Genomic DNA, 16796 nt, shown 5'->3' with positions numbered 1-16796 from the left:
CTGGGCACAGCCCAGCCCTGGACCTGGGCACCACTGAGCCCCAGCCCTGGGCACCGCCCAGCCCTGGACCTGGGCACCACTGAGCCCCAGCCCTGGGCACAGCCCAGCCCTGGACCTGGGCACCACTGAGCCCCAGCCCTGGGCACCGCCCAGCCCTGGACCTGGGCACCACTGAGCCCCAGCCCTGGGCACAGCCCAGCCCTGGACCTGGGCACCACTGAGCCCCAGCCCTGGGCACAGCCCAGCCCTGGACCTGGGCACCACTGAGCCCCAGCCCTGGGCACCGCCCAGCCCTGGACCTGGGCACCACTGAGCCCCAGCCCTGGGCACAGCCCAGCCCTGGACCTGGGCACCACTGAGCCCCAGCCCTGGGCACCACCCAGCCCTGGCCCTCGGCACCGCCCAGCCCCGGGCCAGGGCACCACCCAGCCCCGCCCCTCGGCACCGCCCAGCCCCGCCCCTCGGCACCGCCCAGCCCCGCCCCTCGGCACCACAGCCACACAGCTCTGGACCCCCCCAGGCATGGGGACTGCACCACTGCCCTGGGCAGCCTGGGCAGCCCTGTGGGGTTGGAACTTGCCTGGATGCCAGGAACAGCAGCAGTGGGGCTGCAGCACAGAGCCTGTGCTGCTGTTACACAGTCACAGATTGCACCAGGGAGCAGGGGACCCTCCAAGGGCATCCTGCCCAACCCCCTGCAGGCAGCAGGGACAGCTCCAGCCAGAGCAGGCTGCCCAGGGACACAGCCAGGCTGAGCTTCAATGGCTCCAGGGATGAGGCCTCAAGCACCTCCCAGGGCAGCCTGTGCCAGAGTCTCCCCAGCCTCCCTGTGCACAGCTCCCTCCTGGTGTCCAACCTAACTCTGCCCTGCTCCAGCTCCAAGCCATTGCCTCTGGTCCTATCCCCACAGCCCCTTCTGAGCAGTCCCTCCCAGCCTGCCTGGGGGTCCCCAGGGAGTTTCCAGCTGCTGCATGTCAATGCTCTCTGCTTGCTGTGTAAAGTCTCAGCAAAGCTGATGCCAAGGTCAGGCTTAAGGGGTCCTGAGCAACTTGGCCTAGCTGGGGGTGTCCCAGCTAACTGCAGGAGGGCTGGAGTGGGTGAGCTCCCCTCCAACCAGTGCCTTCCATGTGAAGTGGCTGCTGGCCTGGGTGATGCCCCAGCTGCACTCAAATCAAGCTCAGGCTGGCTGAGCCTGCTTGGCCAAGGGGATAGAAGAACCCAGGTCCTGCAGGGGTGCCAGGGGTGCTGGGCTTTCCTGCAGCTGGCAGTGCTCACAGGTAGGCAGAGATCAGAGCAGCACTGCTGGCTCTCCCCAGCCTCCTCCACACAGGGCTGTTGGGCCTGGGGCCGTTTTCAGTCCTTGGCTGAGGTTTAACTAAACCCCATCAACTCCTCAAGTGGTTTCTGAAGTGACTTGGAGAGGCAGAAGGCCTGGAGCAGCACTGGAGCTGGATGTTGGCTTCATCACTGCAGGGAGATGGGAGCAGCACAGAGCCTTTGCTCCTCTGCCCACTGGCCTGAGGGGCAGCAGCCCAGGAGCTGCAGAGGAGGCTCTGGGGCTTGAGCAGTGCTGCAGCAGAGATGAGGCTGCAAAATGGACATCTCAGCAGTGAGCTGCCAGAGCTGGGGCTCCCTGCAAGAAGCAGGTGAGGGCTTGGCTGTCTCCCACAGCCAGCAGATGCCTTGCAAGGGCAGCAGGAGCCTGAGCTGCTCTCAAGGCACAGGCTGGAGCCTGCTCTCAGCTCATGAGCCCACACCAGCAGCTCTGAACTGCAACCAGACAGTGGAGAACAAAGCCTGAGCCTTGCTGCCAGCATCAGCAGCCTGCTGCTGGGGAGCACAGCTGTGGGCAGGGCTGCTGAAGACCTCTGTGCATCATCACACTGCTTAGGGAGATGCAGGAGGAGGTGTGAAAGCCTGGAACAGCTTTCCATCACTGGAGAGAGCAGCAGTGCCCTGGAGCTGCCAGGCTCTGCCTCCTGGGAGCAGGCAGCAGCCTTTGGAGAGGATGTCCTGGGTGTCAGACAACTCTGGGGTTTGAAGCACATCACAGTTCTGCTTTTGTTGCTAAAAATAATCCAACAGCTCAGCTTCAGTGCCCTGAGCAGCCAGGGCTGGCCTGGGCTGCACTGCAGGCTCTGCAGCTACAGGAGCTTGTGGGGAGAGCATGAGAGGCAATGGATGGAAGCCTGAGGAGGGCAGAATGAGCCTGGAGGAAGAAATTCTTGGTAGTGAGGCTGGGGAGACTCTGGCACAGGATGCCCAGGGAGGTGTTCAGGGCCAGGCTGGATGAGGCCTTGAGCAGCCTGTGCTGGTGGGAGGGGTCCCTGCCCATGGCAAGGGGCTGGCAGTCCTGAAGCTCCTTTCCAACCCATCCATGCTGTGAACCTATGAATCCAAAGCAGGCTGCTTGAGATGGATGCTCTGCACCTCCCAGCTGCACAGCCCCACAGCACAAGCATCCCTGCTGGGCACTGCAGTCACTTGAGGGACTTCAGTCGAGCTCCAGGCATCAGGCTTGGCTCAGTGGACACCTGGCTCAGGCAGCTCAGCTGCTTGCCTCACTGGGGCTGGGCTGCTATCAGCCAGAACAAGTCACAGAGTGGCTCTCAGAGGGCCACTGCCCAGGGTGGGTTATCTGCCACGCTGCTCAGCCAGCCCCAAGCCACCTTTTGGATGCCACAAGGTGACTCTGGATCTTGCCCAGAGCACAGAGCTGACTTCAGCTCTCCCACTGAAGCCCAGAAACTCACACATCTCAAGGGCTTTGCAGCCTCACTGTTGGGGTCCATCCTTCCACCAGCACCCTCAAGGCTCCTTCTTCAGGGCTGCTCTCAACCCACTCTGTACCCAGCCTGGATTTGGGTCTGGGCTGGCCCAAACCCAGCTGCAGGACCTTGCCCTGGGACTTGCTGCACCTCCTGCAGCTGGCCCTGGCTCACTTCTCAAGCCTGTCAAGATCCTTCTGGATGACAGCACACAGCTTGGTGCCATCAGCTGAGCTGAGGGTGCACTCAGTGCCACTGCCCACAGCACTGCCAAAGATGCCCCAGTGGCAGGAGTCCTGAGCTGGCAGCTGGCACATCAGCCCTGTGCCCTCCAAGATGCACCAACACAGTGCACTAAGGCCACTTCTCAAACCCTTCCCTGGCCCCACAGCTGCAAACAAGGCCTCAGCACTCTGAGCCTACAGCCAGGCACAGCCTCCAGGAGGCTCTGCAAGTCTGCACACCTGCAGAGCAGGGAAGGGGAAGCCCTGGGACAAGGAAAAGAAGGAAGTGAATGCAACAGAACAGAACCATCCAGCACACCTCACAGCTCCAGCAAGGCAAAGCCCTGCTGAGATGAACTCTGCATTCCCCCTGCCTGGCAGGGCAACAGAACATGGAACACAGCAGGGACCCTCCAAGGGCATCCTGTCCAACCCCCTGCCATGGGCAGGGACACCTCCAGCCAGAGCAGGCTGCCCAGAACCCAGCAAGTTTGACCTTGATCATCTCCAGGGATGGGGCCTGAACCACCTCCCTGGGCAACCTGTGCCACTCTTTCCCCTCCCTCACTGCCATCAATTTCTTCCTCCTCTCCACTCTCAGTCTCCTCTCTCCCAGCTCAAAGCCATTGGCCCTGGGCCTGGCACTCCCAGCCCTTGTCCCAAGTCCCTCCCCAGCTCTCCTGGAGCCCTTCAGGTCCTGGGAGGCTGCTCTGAGGTCTGCCTGGAGCCTTCTGCAGGCTGCACAGCCCCAGCTCTCCCAGCCTGGCCCCACAGGGGAGGTTCTGCAGCCTCTGAGCATCTTGGTGGCCTCCTCTGGCCCCTCTGCAGCAGCACTGCCCTGGGCAGCCTGTTCCAAGGTCTGAGAACCCTTCCAGTGCAGAAATATTTCCTGAGCTCCAGCCTGAGCCTCCCCTGGTGCAGCTTGGAACTATTTCCTCTGCTCCTGTCCCTTGACACCAAGGAGCAGAGGCTGCCCCCTCCCCACTGCAGGCTCCCTTCAGGGAGCTGAGGAGAGCCACGGGGCCGCGGGTCAGGCTGTGTGGGGCTCCGAGCACCCTGCCCTGGCTGCAGCTGTCCCTGCTGGCTGCAGGGGGGTGGGCTGGAGGAGCTTGAAACGCCACCTCCACCACCCCGATTCCTTCCTGCCCAGGCCCGGGGGGCTCCCCCCGGCCAGCCCTGGGCTTTGGTCACCACCTGGATTGCTTCATCAGACACCAGCAGGAAACACAAGTGAGCAGCTGGGAGCCGGCGGCACGGCTGGGAGCCCGCTGGGAGCTGGCGGCACGGCTGGGAGCCCTTGGCACGGCTGGGAGCCCGCTGGGAGCTGGCGGCACGGCTGGGAGCCCTTGGCACAGCTGGGAGCCCTTGGCACAGCTGGGAGCCCGCTGGGAGCCGGCGGCACAGCTGGGAGCCGGCGGCACGGCTGGGAGCCCGCGGCACGGCTGGGAGCCGGCGGCACGGCTGGGAGCCGGCGGCACGGCTGGGAGCCGGCGGCACGGCTGGGAGCCGGCGGCACGGCTGGGAGCCGGCGGCACGGCTGGGAGCCGGCGGCACAGCTGGGAGCCCGCTGGGAGCCGGCGGCACAGCTGGGAGCCGGTGGCACAGCTGGGAGCCGGTGGCACGGCTGGGAGCCCGCGGCACAGCTGGGACCTTGCTCCTTCACCTTTGCCCCAGCGCAGACTATCGCCCCAGCTCAGGGGGAGGGGGGGAACGGGGGGAGGAGCCGGGGGAGGGGATAGGGGGGAGGGGAGGAGCCAGGGGAGAGAGAGGGGAGGGGCGAAGGGGCGGGGAAGCGGCAGGAGCCGGGGGGAAGCGGCAGGAGCCGGGGGGAAGCGGCAGGAGCCGGGGGGAAGCGGCAGGAGCCGGGGGGAAGCGGCAGGAGCCGGGGGGAAGCGGCAGGAGCCGGGGGGAAGCGGCAGGAGCCGGGGGGAAGCGGCAGGAGCCGGGGGGAAGCGGCAGGAGCCGGGGGGAAGCGGCAGGAGCCGGGGGGAAGCGGCAGGAGCCGGGGGGAAGCGGCAGGAGCCGGGGGGAAGCGGCAGGAGCCGGGGGGAAGCGGCAGGAGCCGGGGGGAAGCGGCAGGAGCCGGGGGGAAGCGGCAGGAGCCGGGGGGAAGCGGCAGGAGCCGGGGGGAAGCGGCAGGAGCCGGGGGGAAGCGGCAGGAGCCGGGGGGAAGCGGCAGGAGCCGGGGGGAAGCGGCAGGAGCCGGGGGGAAGCGGCAGGAGCCGGGGGGAAGCGGCAGGAGCCGGGGGGAAGCGGCAGGAGCCGGGGGGAAGCGGCAGGAGCCGGGGGGAAGCGGCAGGAGCCGGGGGGAAGCGGCAGGAGCCGGGGGGAAGCGGCAGGAGCCGGGGGGAAGCGGCAGGAGCCGGGGGGAAGCGGCAGGAGCCGGGGGGAAGCGGCAGGAGCCGGGGGGAAGCGGCAGGAGCCGGGGGGAAGCGGCAGGAGCCGGGGGGAAGCGGCAGGAGCCGGGGGGAAGCGGCAGGAGCCGGGGGGAAGCGGCAGGAGCCGGGGGGAAGCGGCAGGAGCCGGGGGGAAGCGGCAGGAGCCGGGGGGAAGCGGCAGGAGCCGGGGGGGAAGCGGCAGGAGCCGGGGGGAAGCGGCAGGAGCCGGGGGGAAGCGGCAGGAGCCGGGGGGAAGCGGCAGGAGCCGGGGGGAAGCGGCAGGAGCCGGGGGGCTGGGGGGAAGCGGCAGGAGCCGGGGGGCTGGGGGGAAGCGGCAGGAGCCGGGGGGCTGGGGGGAAGCGGCAGGAGCCGGGGGGCTGGGGGGAAGCGGCAGGAGCCGGGGGGCTGGGGGGAAGCGGCAGGAGCGGAGCCGGGGGGAGCCTTGCTGCTGAGCAGCTCCTCGCAGCCGTGCAGCAGCAGCAGCAGCGCTCAGGGCTCCCAGCTGCGTTTGCTGCAATCACAGAACCATTCCTCTCTGCAAAGTCCTCGCAGGTCATCCAGTCCAGGCCTTACCCAGCACTGCCAGGGCACCGCCCAGCCCCGCCCCTCGGCACCGCCCAGCCCCGCCCCTCGGCACCGCAGCCACACAGCTCTGGACCCCCCCAGGCATGGGGACTGCACCACGGCCCTGGGCAGCCTGGGCAGCCCTGTGGGGTTGGAACTTGCCTGGATGCCAGCAACAGCAGCAGTGGGGCTGCAGCACAGAGCCTGTGCTGCTGTTACACAGTCACAGATTGCACCAGGGAGCAGGGGACCCTCCAAGGGCATCCTGCCCAACCTCCTGCAGGCAGCAGGGACAGCTCCAGCCAGAGCAGGCTGCCCAGGGACACAGCCAGGCTGAGCTTCAATGGCTCCAGGGATGAGGCCTCAAGCACCTCCCTGGGCAGCCTGTGCCAGAGTCTCCCCAGCCTCCCTGTGCAGAGCTCCCTCCTGGTGTCCAACCTAACTCTGCTCCAGCTCCAAGCCATTGCCTCAGGTCCTATCCCCACAGCCCCTTCTGAGCAGTCCCTCCCAGCCTGCCTGCAGCTGCCCTGCAGATACTGAACTGCAGCTCTGAGGTCTCCCTGCAGCCTTCTCCTCTCCAGGCTGCACAGCCCCAGCTCTCCCAGCCTGGCCCCACAGGGGAGGTTCTGCAGCCTCTGCTCATCTCTGTGGCCTCCTCTGGCCCCTCTCCAGCAGCTCCAGGTCTCTCTTGTGCTGGGGGTCCCATACCTGGCCCCAGCCCTGCAGGGGAGGTCTCCCCAGAGCAGAGCAGAGGGGCAGGATCCTCTCTCCAGCTCTGGCCACCCTGCTGTGGCTGCAGCCCAGGCTGCCCTTGGCCTCCTGTGCTGCCAGTGCCCATTGCTGGCTCCTGCCCAGCTTCTCCCCCCCAGCACCCCCAAGGCCTTCCCTGCAGGGCTGCTCTCAGTCTCATCCCCCCCAGCCTGGGTTGATGTCAAGGACTGCAGGACCTTGCAGTTGGCCTTGCTGAACCTCCTGAGGCTCTCCTCAGCCACCCCTGCAGCCTGTCCAGGTCCCTCTGGCTGCCTTCCCCTCCTTCAGCCTTACCAACCCCACTCAGCCTGCTGTGCCCTGCAGCCCTGCTCAGGGTGCCTCAGGCTCTCTCTGCATCACTGATGAAGATATTGGACAGCACTGGTCCCAGAGGAGCCCCCTGAGGGACTCCACTTGTCAGCCATCTCCATCTGGACATGGAGCTCACACTCCCCTTTGGAAGCAGCCCTCCAGCCCTCTCCCATCAGCAATTAGCCCCCAAAGCAGGACAGCATCACCCAAGCCCCACAGAGGCTTTCTGAGAGTGGAAGCCCCCAGCCCCACTCCTCCCTGGGGGAGGCTCCATGCCCTGCCTGCTCCTTCCTGGCAGAGCAGCCTGGAGGCAGCATGCCAGGGCCTCTCCAGAGGGAGTCCATCAGACCCTCAGCAATTGTTAAGCCCAAGTGCTGCCAGTACAGAGCTGGCCCTGCAGAGCCAGCCCCAGGGTGCCTGGAGGGAAGCAGAGATCACCTGGAGCCCAGGTGGGGAGTGCTGGGGAAAACAAAGGGATTTTAGGCAGGCCCCAGAGTGGAGAGGGGGCAGCAGGGGCAGGAGGGGGTGGGATGAAGGGACTGAGGCTGTTGCTGGAAGAGCTGAAACGCTGCAGGTGGAGGATCACCAGTGGCAAACTGCAGTGTGGGGAAGGGGAAGCTGCCTCCTGGCAGGAACACCCTCCTGGAGGGTAGCTGCCCCTGAGCCCAGCTGGGCCTCTCCCACTCCATTCCTGAGCACAGACAGAAAGCCCAGGGGCTGCCTGGGTGAGGAAGCAACATCCTGAACAGAGAATCACAGCACTGCTTGGCCTTGAAGAGTGAGTCCAACCAGCCCCCACCTCCAGCAGGGCTCTGCTAAGCCCTGGCCCTGAGCACCACAGCAGGAGGGCAGCAAGCCAGGTGCTACCTCCCTCCCCACTCTAACACTGCTCCAAGGCTTTCACTGGCAAACCAGAGCTGGCAAAGGAGGGATCCACCCAGAGGGATCTTGACAGGCCTGAGAAGTGAGCCAGGGCCAGCTGCAGGAGGTGCAGCAAGACCCAGGGCAAGGTCCTGCAGCTGGACCAGGCCAACCCCAGGCACAAGTCCAGGCTGGGTGCAGAGTGGGTTGAGAGCAGCCCTGAAGAAAGAGCCTTGGGGGTGCTGGGTGCTGAGCAGCTCCCCAGGAGCCAGCAGTGCCTCCTGCAGCCCTCAGGCAGCTGTGTGCTGGGCTGCAGCCACAGCAGGGTGGGCAGAGGGCAGCAGAGGGGATCCTGCCCCTGGGCTCTGCTCAGACCTCACCTCCAACCCTGCCTCCAGCTCTGCTGGCCCCAGCAGCAGAAGGACACAGAGCTGCTGCAGAGAGGCCAGAGGAGGCCCCAGAGATGCTGCCAGGGCTGGAGCAGCTCTGCTGGGAGCACAGGCTGAGGGAGCTGGGGCTGTGCAGCCTGCAGAGGAGAAGGCTCCAGGGGCTCCTCAGAGCTGCTGCCAGCACCTGAAGGGATCCTGCAGGAAGGCTGCAGAGGAACTTTGGCTGAGGGGGTCTGAGCCAGGCCAAGGGGGAAGGGTTTGGAGCTGAGGCAGAGCAGGGTTAGAGTGGAGCTGAGGAAGAAGTTGTTGAGTGGGAGGCTGGGGAGCCTCTGGCCCAGGCTGCCCAGGGAGGCTGTGGCTGCCTCCTGCCTGGGGGTGCTGAAGGCCAGGCTGGATGAGGCCCTGGGCAGCCTGGGCTAACACCTGAGCTGCAGCAGTGACCACAGTACAGCTCCTTACAGGGAACCACTGCTGACTGATCCAGGAGAATGATTTGGAGGGGCCTTGGGGCACAGCAGCTCCTTCCCCCTGGTTTAAGTGGCAGCATGGAAATGACCAAGGAGAACACAACCCCCTCAGGGCCTGCAGGTGCCCACAGGCTGAGCCATCCCTCTGCAGCACATGCCAGGCTGTAATGCTTCCCCACTACAATCATCTCATCTCTCAGAGGGCTGCCATGAGCCTCATCTAGCAGGCAGAGGCTTTCCAAGGCAGTTTAGAAGCCCTTGAGGCTCAGTAATTTTGAGCAGTTTTCAGCCCATCCTGATAGAGTGCAGCCTACCCCCAGCCACAGAGGGCTCTGAAGCAAGGCAAATGGGTGGCAGCTGCTGGAGAGCCTGAGGGGTTCTCTGGACAGCCACAGTGCTGCAGTCAGAAGACAGCTTCCATGCTGAGGGAGGCATCCAGAGCCTGAGACAGCTCTCCTGATACAAACTCAGCTGTGGGCCCTGCTGCCTCTGAAGGGCACAGGCAGGTTCAGCCCCAGCCCAGGGTCACACAGAGCCCCAGCAGCCTGGCAGGGGCTGGAAGGGAGCTCTGGAGCTCCCCCAGCCCAAGCCCTGCCCCAGCAGGGCACCCACAGCACCCTGCCCAGCAGCACAGTGCCCAGGGGGGGTTGGAAGCTCTCCACACCAGGACACTCCACAACCTCTCTGGGCAGCCTGCTCCAGGCCTCCAGCAGCCTCACCCCAAACAACTTTCTCCTCCTGCTCAGCTCCAACCTCCTGCCTGACACTTGCTGCCCCTTGCCCCTTGTGCTGGCCATGGGCAGCACTCAGCAGAGCCTGGCCCCAGCCTCTTGCCCCCCACAGCTCCTTTAGCTCTTGCTGAGCATTGCTCAGCTGCCCTCTGGGGCTGCTCTTCTGCAGGCTCTCAGCCCCAGGGCTCTCAGCCTTTGCTGCTCCCAGAGCTGCTCCAGGCCCCTCAGCAGCTCTGCAGCCTGCCCTGGACTCTCTCCAGCAGTTCTCTGTCCCTCCTAACCTGGGGAGCCCAGCACTGGGTCAGCACAGGCAGAGGCTGCTGCCCAGGCTGTCCCAGCTGGCAGAGCTGCACAGCAGCCACACAGCTGCAGAACAGCAGCTACAGGAAGCCCAGCAGCATCCAGCTCCTGTGCCATGATCTAACAAAAAGGGGCCAATAAAGGAGCACAGAGAGGAGCTGAGGGCTAAACCAGGACCCCAGCTGTTGGAGCTGAGGCCAGAGGTTCAAAGTTCCCATTCTGCTGTTGCTCTGCTGAGCAGAGTCAGCCAGGATGGCTTCAGAAGGAGGTCACTTTTGTGTTGAAGGCCTTGGAGGGGCTACATGAAGCTGACAGACCTGCAGCAGGCTGGGTTTGACCTGCAGAGCAGCCAGCAGGGGCAGCAGGCACCGCCAGGGGGAGGGACAAGCTCCAGCCCCCACCTCTTGCCTACAACTTCCCATCCAGCAGAGGCCAACTCCTCACCGTGCCTAAGCACTTCCTGCCAGCCACAGCCCTCAGCATGCTCAGCAGCACCTTCCCAGCTGCAGGGGGAGGAGAGGAGGGTCCAGAGAAGGGCAGTGAAGCTGGGGAAGGGTCTGGGGAGGAGCAGCTGAGGGAGCTGGGGGGGTTGAGCCTGGAGAAGAGGAGGCTGAGGGAGACCTCCTTGCTCTCTGCAGCTCCCTGAGAGGAGGCTGCAGCCAGCTGGGGCTTGGGCTCTGCTCCCTAGGAACAAGGGACAGGACAAGAGGCAATGGCCTCAAGCTGCCCCAGGGCAGGTTCAGGTTGGAGATGAGAAGAAACTTCCTCCCTGGAAGGGTTCTCAGTGCCTGGCCCAGGCTGCCAGGGGGGTGGCTGAATCCCCACCCCTGGAGGTGTTTGCCAGAGGCAGAGCTGTGGTGCTGAGGGCCAGGGCTCAGCCCCAGCCTGGGCAGAGCTAGAGAAGGGCTGGGCTGGAGGAGCTGGAAGAGCTCTGCCAGCCCAAGTGATTGTGGGATTCTCTCTTGTTGTGGGAAGCCCTCCCCAGAGCCCACCTGCAGCAGGCCCAGGCAGCACAGCCCTCACTCCATCTCAGCTCCAGCAGCAGGAGGCAGCTGGAAGCTGCCCCAGCCACAAGAGCATCCCCAGCACCTGCACAGCAGGCACCAGGAGAGGTCCCAGCACTGCAGGACTGATTCATGGCCCACAGCTGGGAGCCAGCCACCAGCTCAGCTACACCAACATGCAGTAAAGAGCACAAGCAAAGGTAACCCAGCAGCAGGCTCCAGCCTGAGCCCCCTGGGGCTCACCAGAGTTACCTGGCTGCATGGGCTGCAATCCTGACATGCTTTGCTCTGCAGCAAATGGAAGGCTTAAAGCATGCTCAGGTCTGCAAAGGCAGCTCTGAGCAGCACTGCCTGCTGAGAGGAATCTGGGAGGTGGTTAGAGGGCTTGAAAGGAAAAGCTTGGATGCTGCTGGGGAAGATGCAGAGAGACTGCAGCTGCCCACAGCCACTGCCTCCCTCCAGCTCTCCTGCATCTGCTTCATGCAGGACAGGGATCTACTCCTGCTTCCCACCTCACTCCCCATCCCTGAGGCCAAGGCAGCCCCTGGAGGAAGGGGAACCTGTCCTGTACCTGAAGCCAGTGTGGGTGAGGAGCCTGCCTGCAGCTCTCTGCCTGAGGGTTTGACTTCACACCAGGTCCTTAGAGCTGAGTCCTGCCACAAAGGCATTCCCTGGGGAAAGTCTCTTCTCCCAGGCTGCTGTTCTGCTTGCTGGCAGGGCACAAAGCACAGAATCACAGGAAGCTCCACAGCTCACCCAGCCCAAGCCCCTGCACCCAGCAGGGACAGCCTCCACTGGAGCAGGCTGCCCACAGCCTCACCTGGAATCTCTCCAGGGCTGGAGCCTCAGCCCCCTCCCTGGGCAGCCTGCTGCAGTGCTCCAGCAGCCTCCTGCTGCACAACTTGTTCCTCACATCCAAGCTCCATCTGCTGTGCTCTCATCTCAAACCATTGCCCCTGGGGCTGTCCCTGCAGGCCTTTGGGAACAGTCCCTCTGCAGCCTGCCTGTGGCCCTCTCCAGGTACTGGAAGGTGTCTGCTCTAAGGTCCCCCTGGAGCCCTCTCTTCTCCAGGCTGAGCAGCCCCAGCTCCCTCAGCCAGGCCCCACAGCAGAGCTGCTCCAGCCCCCTGATCATCTCTGTGGCCACCTCAGGGCCCTCTCCAGCAGGTCCATGTCCTTCTGATGCTGAGGCCTCCCCAGAGCAGGGGGGCAGGCAGAGCTCCCAGGTAAGTGAAGAACAGATTTGCTGGGAGGCACTCACCTGCCTTCCCCTGCCAGCAGCTGTGAGAGCCCTTGCCAGGTGCCAGGCATGGCTCAGGAGACCACAGCTGAGCTCTGGAGGCTGGAGACATGACTGCCCTCAGCAAGTGGAAGAAGAGATGCGAGAGACACAGCCACAGCTCCTCTGGCTGCAAAACACACAGGCAGGCAAGGGCTGGACCCACAAACAGTGCTGCTGTTGCAGCTGTTCACCAAAACCACCTGGAGGGATCCTCCAAGTTAACTGGGAACCCATAGGAGTGCTTTGTGCTCTGGAAAGCAAGAGGAGAGCCTGGAGATGTGCCAGGCAGTGCCCAGGTGGGCAAGGAGGCCAGCAGCAGCCAAGCCTGGGGCAGCAATGCCATGGCCAGCAGGAGCAGGGCAGGGATTGTGCCTCTGGGCTGGGCACTGCTGAGGCCACAGCTCAAATCCTGGGGGCAGTTCTGGGCTCCTCACTGCAGGAAGGACATTGAGGAGCTGGAGCAGGGCCAGAGAAGGGCAAGAGAGCTGGGGAAGGGTCTGGGGAACAGGGCTGGGGAGGAGCAGCTGAGGGAGCTGGGGGGGTTGAGCCTGGAGAAGAGGAGGCTGAGGGAGACCTCCTTGCTCTCTGCAGCTCCCTGAGAGGAGGCTGCAGCCAGATGGGGCTTGGGCTCTGCTCCCAAGGAGCAAGGGACAGGACAAGAGGCAATGGCCTCAAGCTGCCCCAGGGCAGGTTCAGGTTGGAGATGAGAAGAAACTTCTTCCCTGGAAGGGTTCTCAGTGCCTGGCCCAGGCTGCCAGGGGGGTGGCTGAATCCCCAGCCCTGGAGGTGATTCCCAGAGGCAGAGCTGTGGTGCTGAGGGCCAGGGCTCAGCCCCAGGCTGGGCAGAGCTAGAGAAGGGCTGGGCTGGAGGAGCTGGGAGGGCTTTGGCAGCCAAAAGGATTCCATGATTCTGCTTCAGTGCCTAAGTCAGAGGCAGTTCCTCTGTGGCCAGAGGGCAGCTTGGCCCCACAGGAGCCCTCCTCCCAGCCTGAGTTGCACAACACCTTCCCTGCAGACACATCCTGAGCACAGCATCACTGACAACTTCTTCACAGCCAGCCACAACCTGGGTGCTGCAGCAGCACTGTTTAGCAGACACTGCACAGGCACCAGCAGTGAGACCTGCCAGCAGCATGCAGCAGCCCCAGGCACAGCACCCTGGCCCCAGAGGCTGCCACTGCAGGGCTGCCCTTGGTGAAGGCCTCAGAAAGCAGAAGAATGATTCAAGCTTCCTGTGAAAACAAACAGCTTTTAATCACAGCATGGCTCAGGCTGGAAGGGACCTCAGAGCTCCTCTATTCCAACCCCTCATGCCCAGGGACACCACTCAGCTAGACTCAGCTGCTCAAGGCCTCATCCAGCCTGGCCTTCAGCACCCCCAGGCAGGAGGCAGCCACAGCCTCCCTGGGCAGCCTGGGCCAGAGGCTCCCCAGCCTCCCACTCAACAACTTCTTCCTCAGCTCCACTCTAACCCTGCTCTGCCTCAGCTCCAAACCCTTCCTCCTTGGCCTGGCTCAGACCCCCTCAGCAAAAGTTCCTCTGCAGCCTTCCTGCAGGATCCCTTCAGGTGCTGGCAGCAGCTCTGAGGAGCCCCTGGAGCCTTCTCCTCTGCAGGCTGCACAGCCCCAGCTCCCTCAGCCTGTGCTCCCAGCAGAGCTGCTCCAGCCCTGGCAGCATCTCTGGGGCCTCCTCTGGCCTCTCTGCAGCAGCTCTGTGTCCTTCTGCTGCTGGGGCCAGCAGAGCTGGAGGCAGGGTTGGAGGTGAGGTCTGAGCAGAGCCCAGGGGCAGGATCCCCTCTGCCCACCCTGCTCTGGATGGTGATTTCTGAGCCATGAGTGGCATCCATGCAGACTGAACTGGCACCTCTTCACCACACCCCTATGCTAAGCACTGGTTTCCCCTGCTGCCTCTACTGGGGACTACACAATGTGCCCCTTGCCAGTTAATCAAGGCCCAATTCTACTTCAGACTGAAGATTAGGAAGAGATTCTTGGCAGTGAGGCTGGGGAGACTCTGGCACAGGCTGCCCAGGGAGGCTGTGGCTGCCTCCTGCCTGGAGGTGCTGAAGGCCATGCTGGATGAGGCCTTGAGCAGCCTGTGCTGGGGGGAGGGATCCCTGCCCACGGCAGGGGGCTGGCTCTGGACAATCTCTGAGGTCTCTTCCATCCCAGCTCATGCTGTGACTCTGCCTCCCATCCTCTACTGCCCTCCCCACCTCCTCAGGCCAGCTCAGACCTGCTTCCCCAAGCCTGCACTTGTGGCACAGGGCTGATTCTCTTCTGCTGTCCCCACTGTGCCTTACAGCAGTCTCATCTTCCCACTTCTCCAAGGGCTGGCAGGATGGAGGCTGCCCCAGCAGCACAGCAAAGCCGTCTGTAAGCTCCAGGGCAAAGGCAGCAGAGGGAAAATCTTGCCCAGCAGTCACATGAAGAGCTCCAACGTTAAAGCCTGCACTGGAGCCCACTGACTGCTTGCACCTGGGTTAAGTACTGGACGTTGAGGGGGAAAACAGAAGAGGAGGTGGAATTGAGAGGAGGGAAAGGAAATGTGCAGCCACAGGAAGCTGAGGGAGAAAGCAAGCAGTTAGTTTGCCCCCTGCAGTCAGGAGGGCAGACTCTGAAGCACAAAACTCTGCACCCTCTCTCCACATGCAGAGCTGCAGTTTGCTACACACAGCTGTCCCCTCACACCTCAGCTGCAGCATTCAGGCAGCTCCTGGAGCCTGGGCTAGTCCCCAGGAAGGCCCTGCCTCAGCACCACCAGCCCTTGTCCCAGCTCTGGCCACAGCTAACACTCAGGAAGAGCTGGGCTGTGTGGCAGGCGAGTCAGGAGTGCATCCCTGGGGCACCCAGGCCCAGCAGCACAGGCTGCTGCTTGTACTCATCAAGGGCACCATGTCTCACCTCAGCAGGGAGCTCCTGGAGCAGCAAACACCTCTGTAAGGGACTGCTGGAATTCAGCTCACAGGGGCTCCAGACAGCAAGGTTTGATTCAGCTGGCAACACTGACCCAGCAGCACACCAAACCACGGGAGGATGGGACTGCAGGGCTGGGGCCAGCACCACAGCCCCCAGCACAGTGAGGACATGGAGCTGCTGGAGAGGGGCCAGAGGAGGCCACCAAGATGTCCAGAAGGCTGCAGAGCCTCCCCTGTGGGGGCAGGCTGGGAGAGCTGGAGATGGATTCAGGGAAACCTCAGAGCTGCACTTCAGTGTCTGCAGGGCAGCTGCAGGCAGGCTGGGAGGGACTGCTCAGAAGGGGCTGTGGGGATAGGACCTGAGGCAATGGCTTGGAGCTGGAGCAGGGCAGAGTTAGGTTGGACACCAGGAGGGAGTTGTGCACAGGGAGGCTGGGGAGACTCTGGCACAGGCTGCCCAGGGAGGTGCTTGAGGCCTCATCCCTGGAGCCATCGAAGCTCAGCCTGGCTGTGTCCCTGGGCAGCCTGCTCTGGCTGGAGCTGTCCCTGCTGCCTGCAGGGGGGTGGACAGGAGGCCCTTGGAGGCTCCCTTCCAACCTGCTGCATTCTGTGACTGTGAATGTCAGGTCCTGGGTGAATTCACAACATCAAACCAACACCCCCAGTTCCTTAAGAACAGGGGTGCAAGGCCTGAACCTATGCTGTCTGAGATAGCTTAAGCTAGAAAGGAGCTGAAAGCTAGATCAGCAACTGCTGTCTGTCCATGAGGGGCCCTCTGGGCAAGACAGGACAGCACCAGACCCAGGGCTGCTGAAGACATCTCCCCTTACCGATCAACTTCAGACCACACCTTTGTGGCTTTCTTATGCTAACCTATTCAATGTGGGGATAAAAGACTTCCCTGCAGGAAGCACAAGGGGAGAAGAGGAGCAGCTGGTACTTAGCAGATGACTGCCTGTGCTGGGGATGGCCACAGTGAGCAGCATCAGCAGCCCCTGAAGGCAGAAATCCACCTCCCAGCCCTGCAGGGCTGCTGTGTGAGCCCCGATGGAGTGAAGATGTCTTCCCTTGCTTCTTATCAAGAGAGAAAAGATTGAGCAAACCAGAGCGGGGCAGATCTCAGCTCTGGGTCCCTCGGTGGGGCTGCACACAGCTGGGGCTGCTGCTGGAAGGCAGCTCCAGGCCAGAATCCGCAGAACCCAACACTGCTGTGCACGAAAAGGAATCCAGGTCATTGCTGCAGCACGTTCGGGGTTGAGCCGGAGGCGAAGCAAGGCCAGGGCCGGCACCGCAGCCAGCCTCCGGTTCTCGCCATCCTCTGGCACAAACCCCTCCCTGGAGGAATCCCCCCTTACACGCATTCTTCCCAGAAAGAATTCCCTCGCTCAACACCCGCAGGCCCCTCGGGGCCTCCCAGGCCCGCAGCCCCCGGCGGGGCCGCTGCCCGGGCGGCAGCTCGCAGCAGGCCCCGGGCCGGAGGCAGGCCCTGGGGGCTGGCGGGCCCGGGCCGGGCCCCAGCCCCGCCGCGGAGCACGGCCGCCCCGCTCCCCGCCCGCACTCACCATGGCTGCCGGCGGTCCCGCGGGGCGGCTCTAGGCAGGGCACGGCGCTCCGGTCATCTCATGGCCGCCGGCGGGGCCTCCCCGCCCATGCACCGCCGCAGCTCCCGCCGGACACGGAGCCCCAGGACCAGCGCTGGCTGCCTTTCCCCTCCCGGAGAGCTGCCGCTGCCTCCCAGCCCCCGGGCCTCCCCCGGCCGGCGGGAACGGGGAGCCCCGGGGCACTGGGAAGGGCCGCTAGAACACAGGCCCACGAGGGCCGGGCGAGCGCGGCGCTGCCCTGCAGAGGGA

At 64.1% G+C, this 16796-nt stretch overlaps 1 protein-coding gene across 4 annotated transcripts in view; it reads right to left on the bottom strand.

The window, feature by feature from the left end:
- XPO6 (exportin 6) overlaps window positions 1-16796 on the bottom strand; it is a 72964-nt gene extending 56168 nt beyond the window's left edge. For all 4 annotated transcript variants that reach the window (XR_008463193.1, XM_054180689.1, XM_054180691.1 and 1 more), the window contains exon 1: window positions 16509-16796. Coding sequence is in view for 3 of the 4 variants with exons in the window: in XM_054180689.1 (XP_054036664.1) it covers window positions 16509-16511 (3 nt within the window). In the remaining variant the exon portion in view is untranslated. The remainder of the gene's footprint in view (window positions 1-16508) is intronic.

The sequence above is a fragment of the Dryobates pubescens genome, chromosome 4 (assembly GCF_014839835.1).
Source record: "Dryobates pubescens isolate bDryPub1 chromosome 4, bDryPub1.pri, whole genome shotgun sequence".
Taxonomy (NCBI): Eukaryota; Metazoa; Chordata; class Aves; order Piciformes; family Picidae; genus Dryobates; species Dryobates pubescens.
Note: the sequence above shows the minus strand (reverse complement) of the source record. Positions and strands in the feature narration are given on the sequence as shown.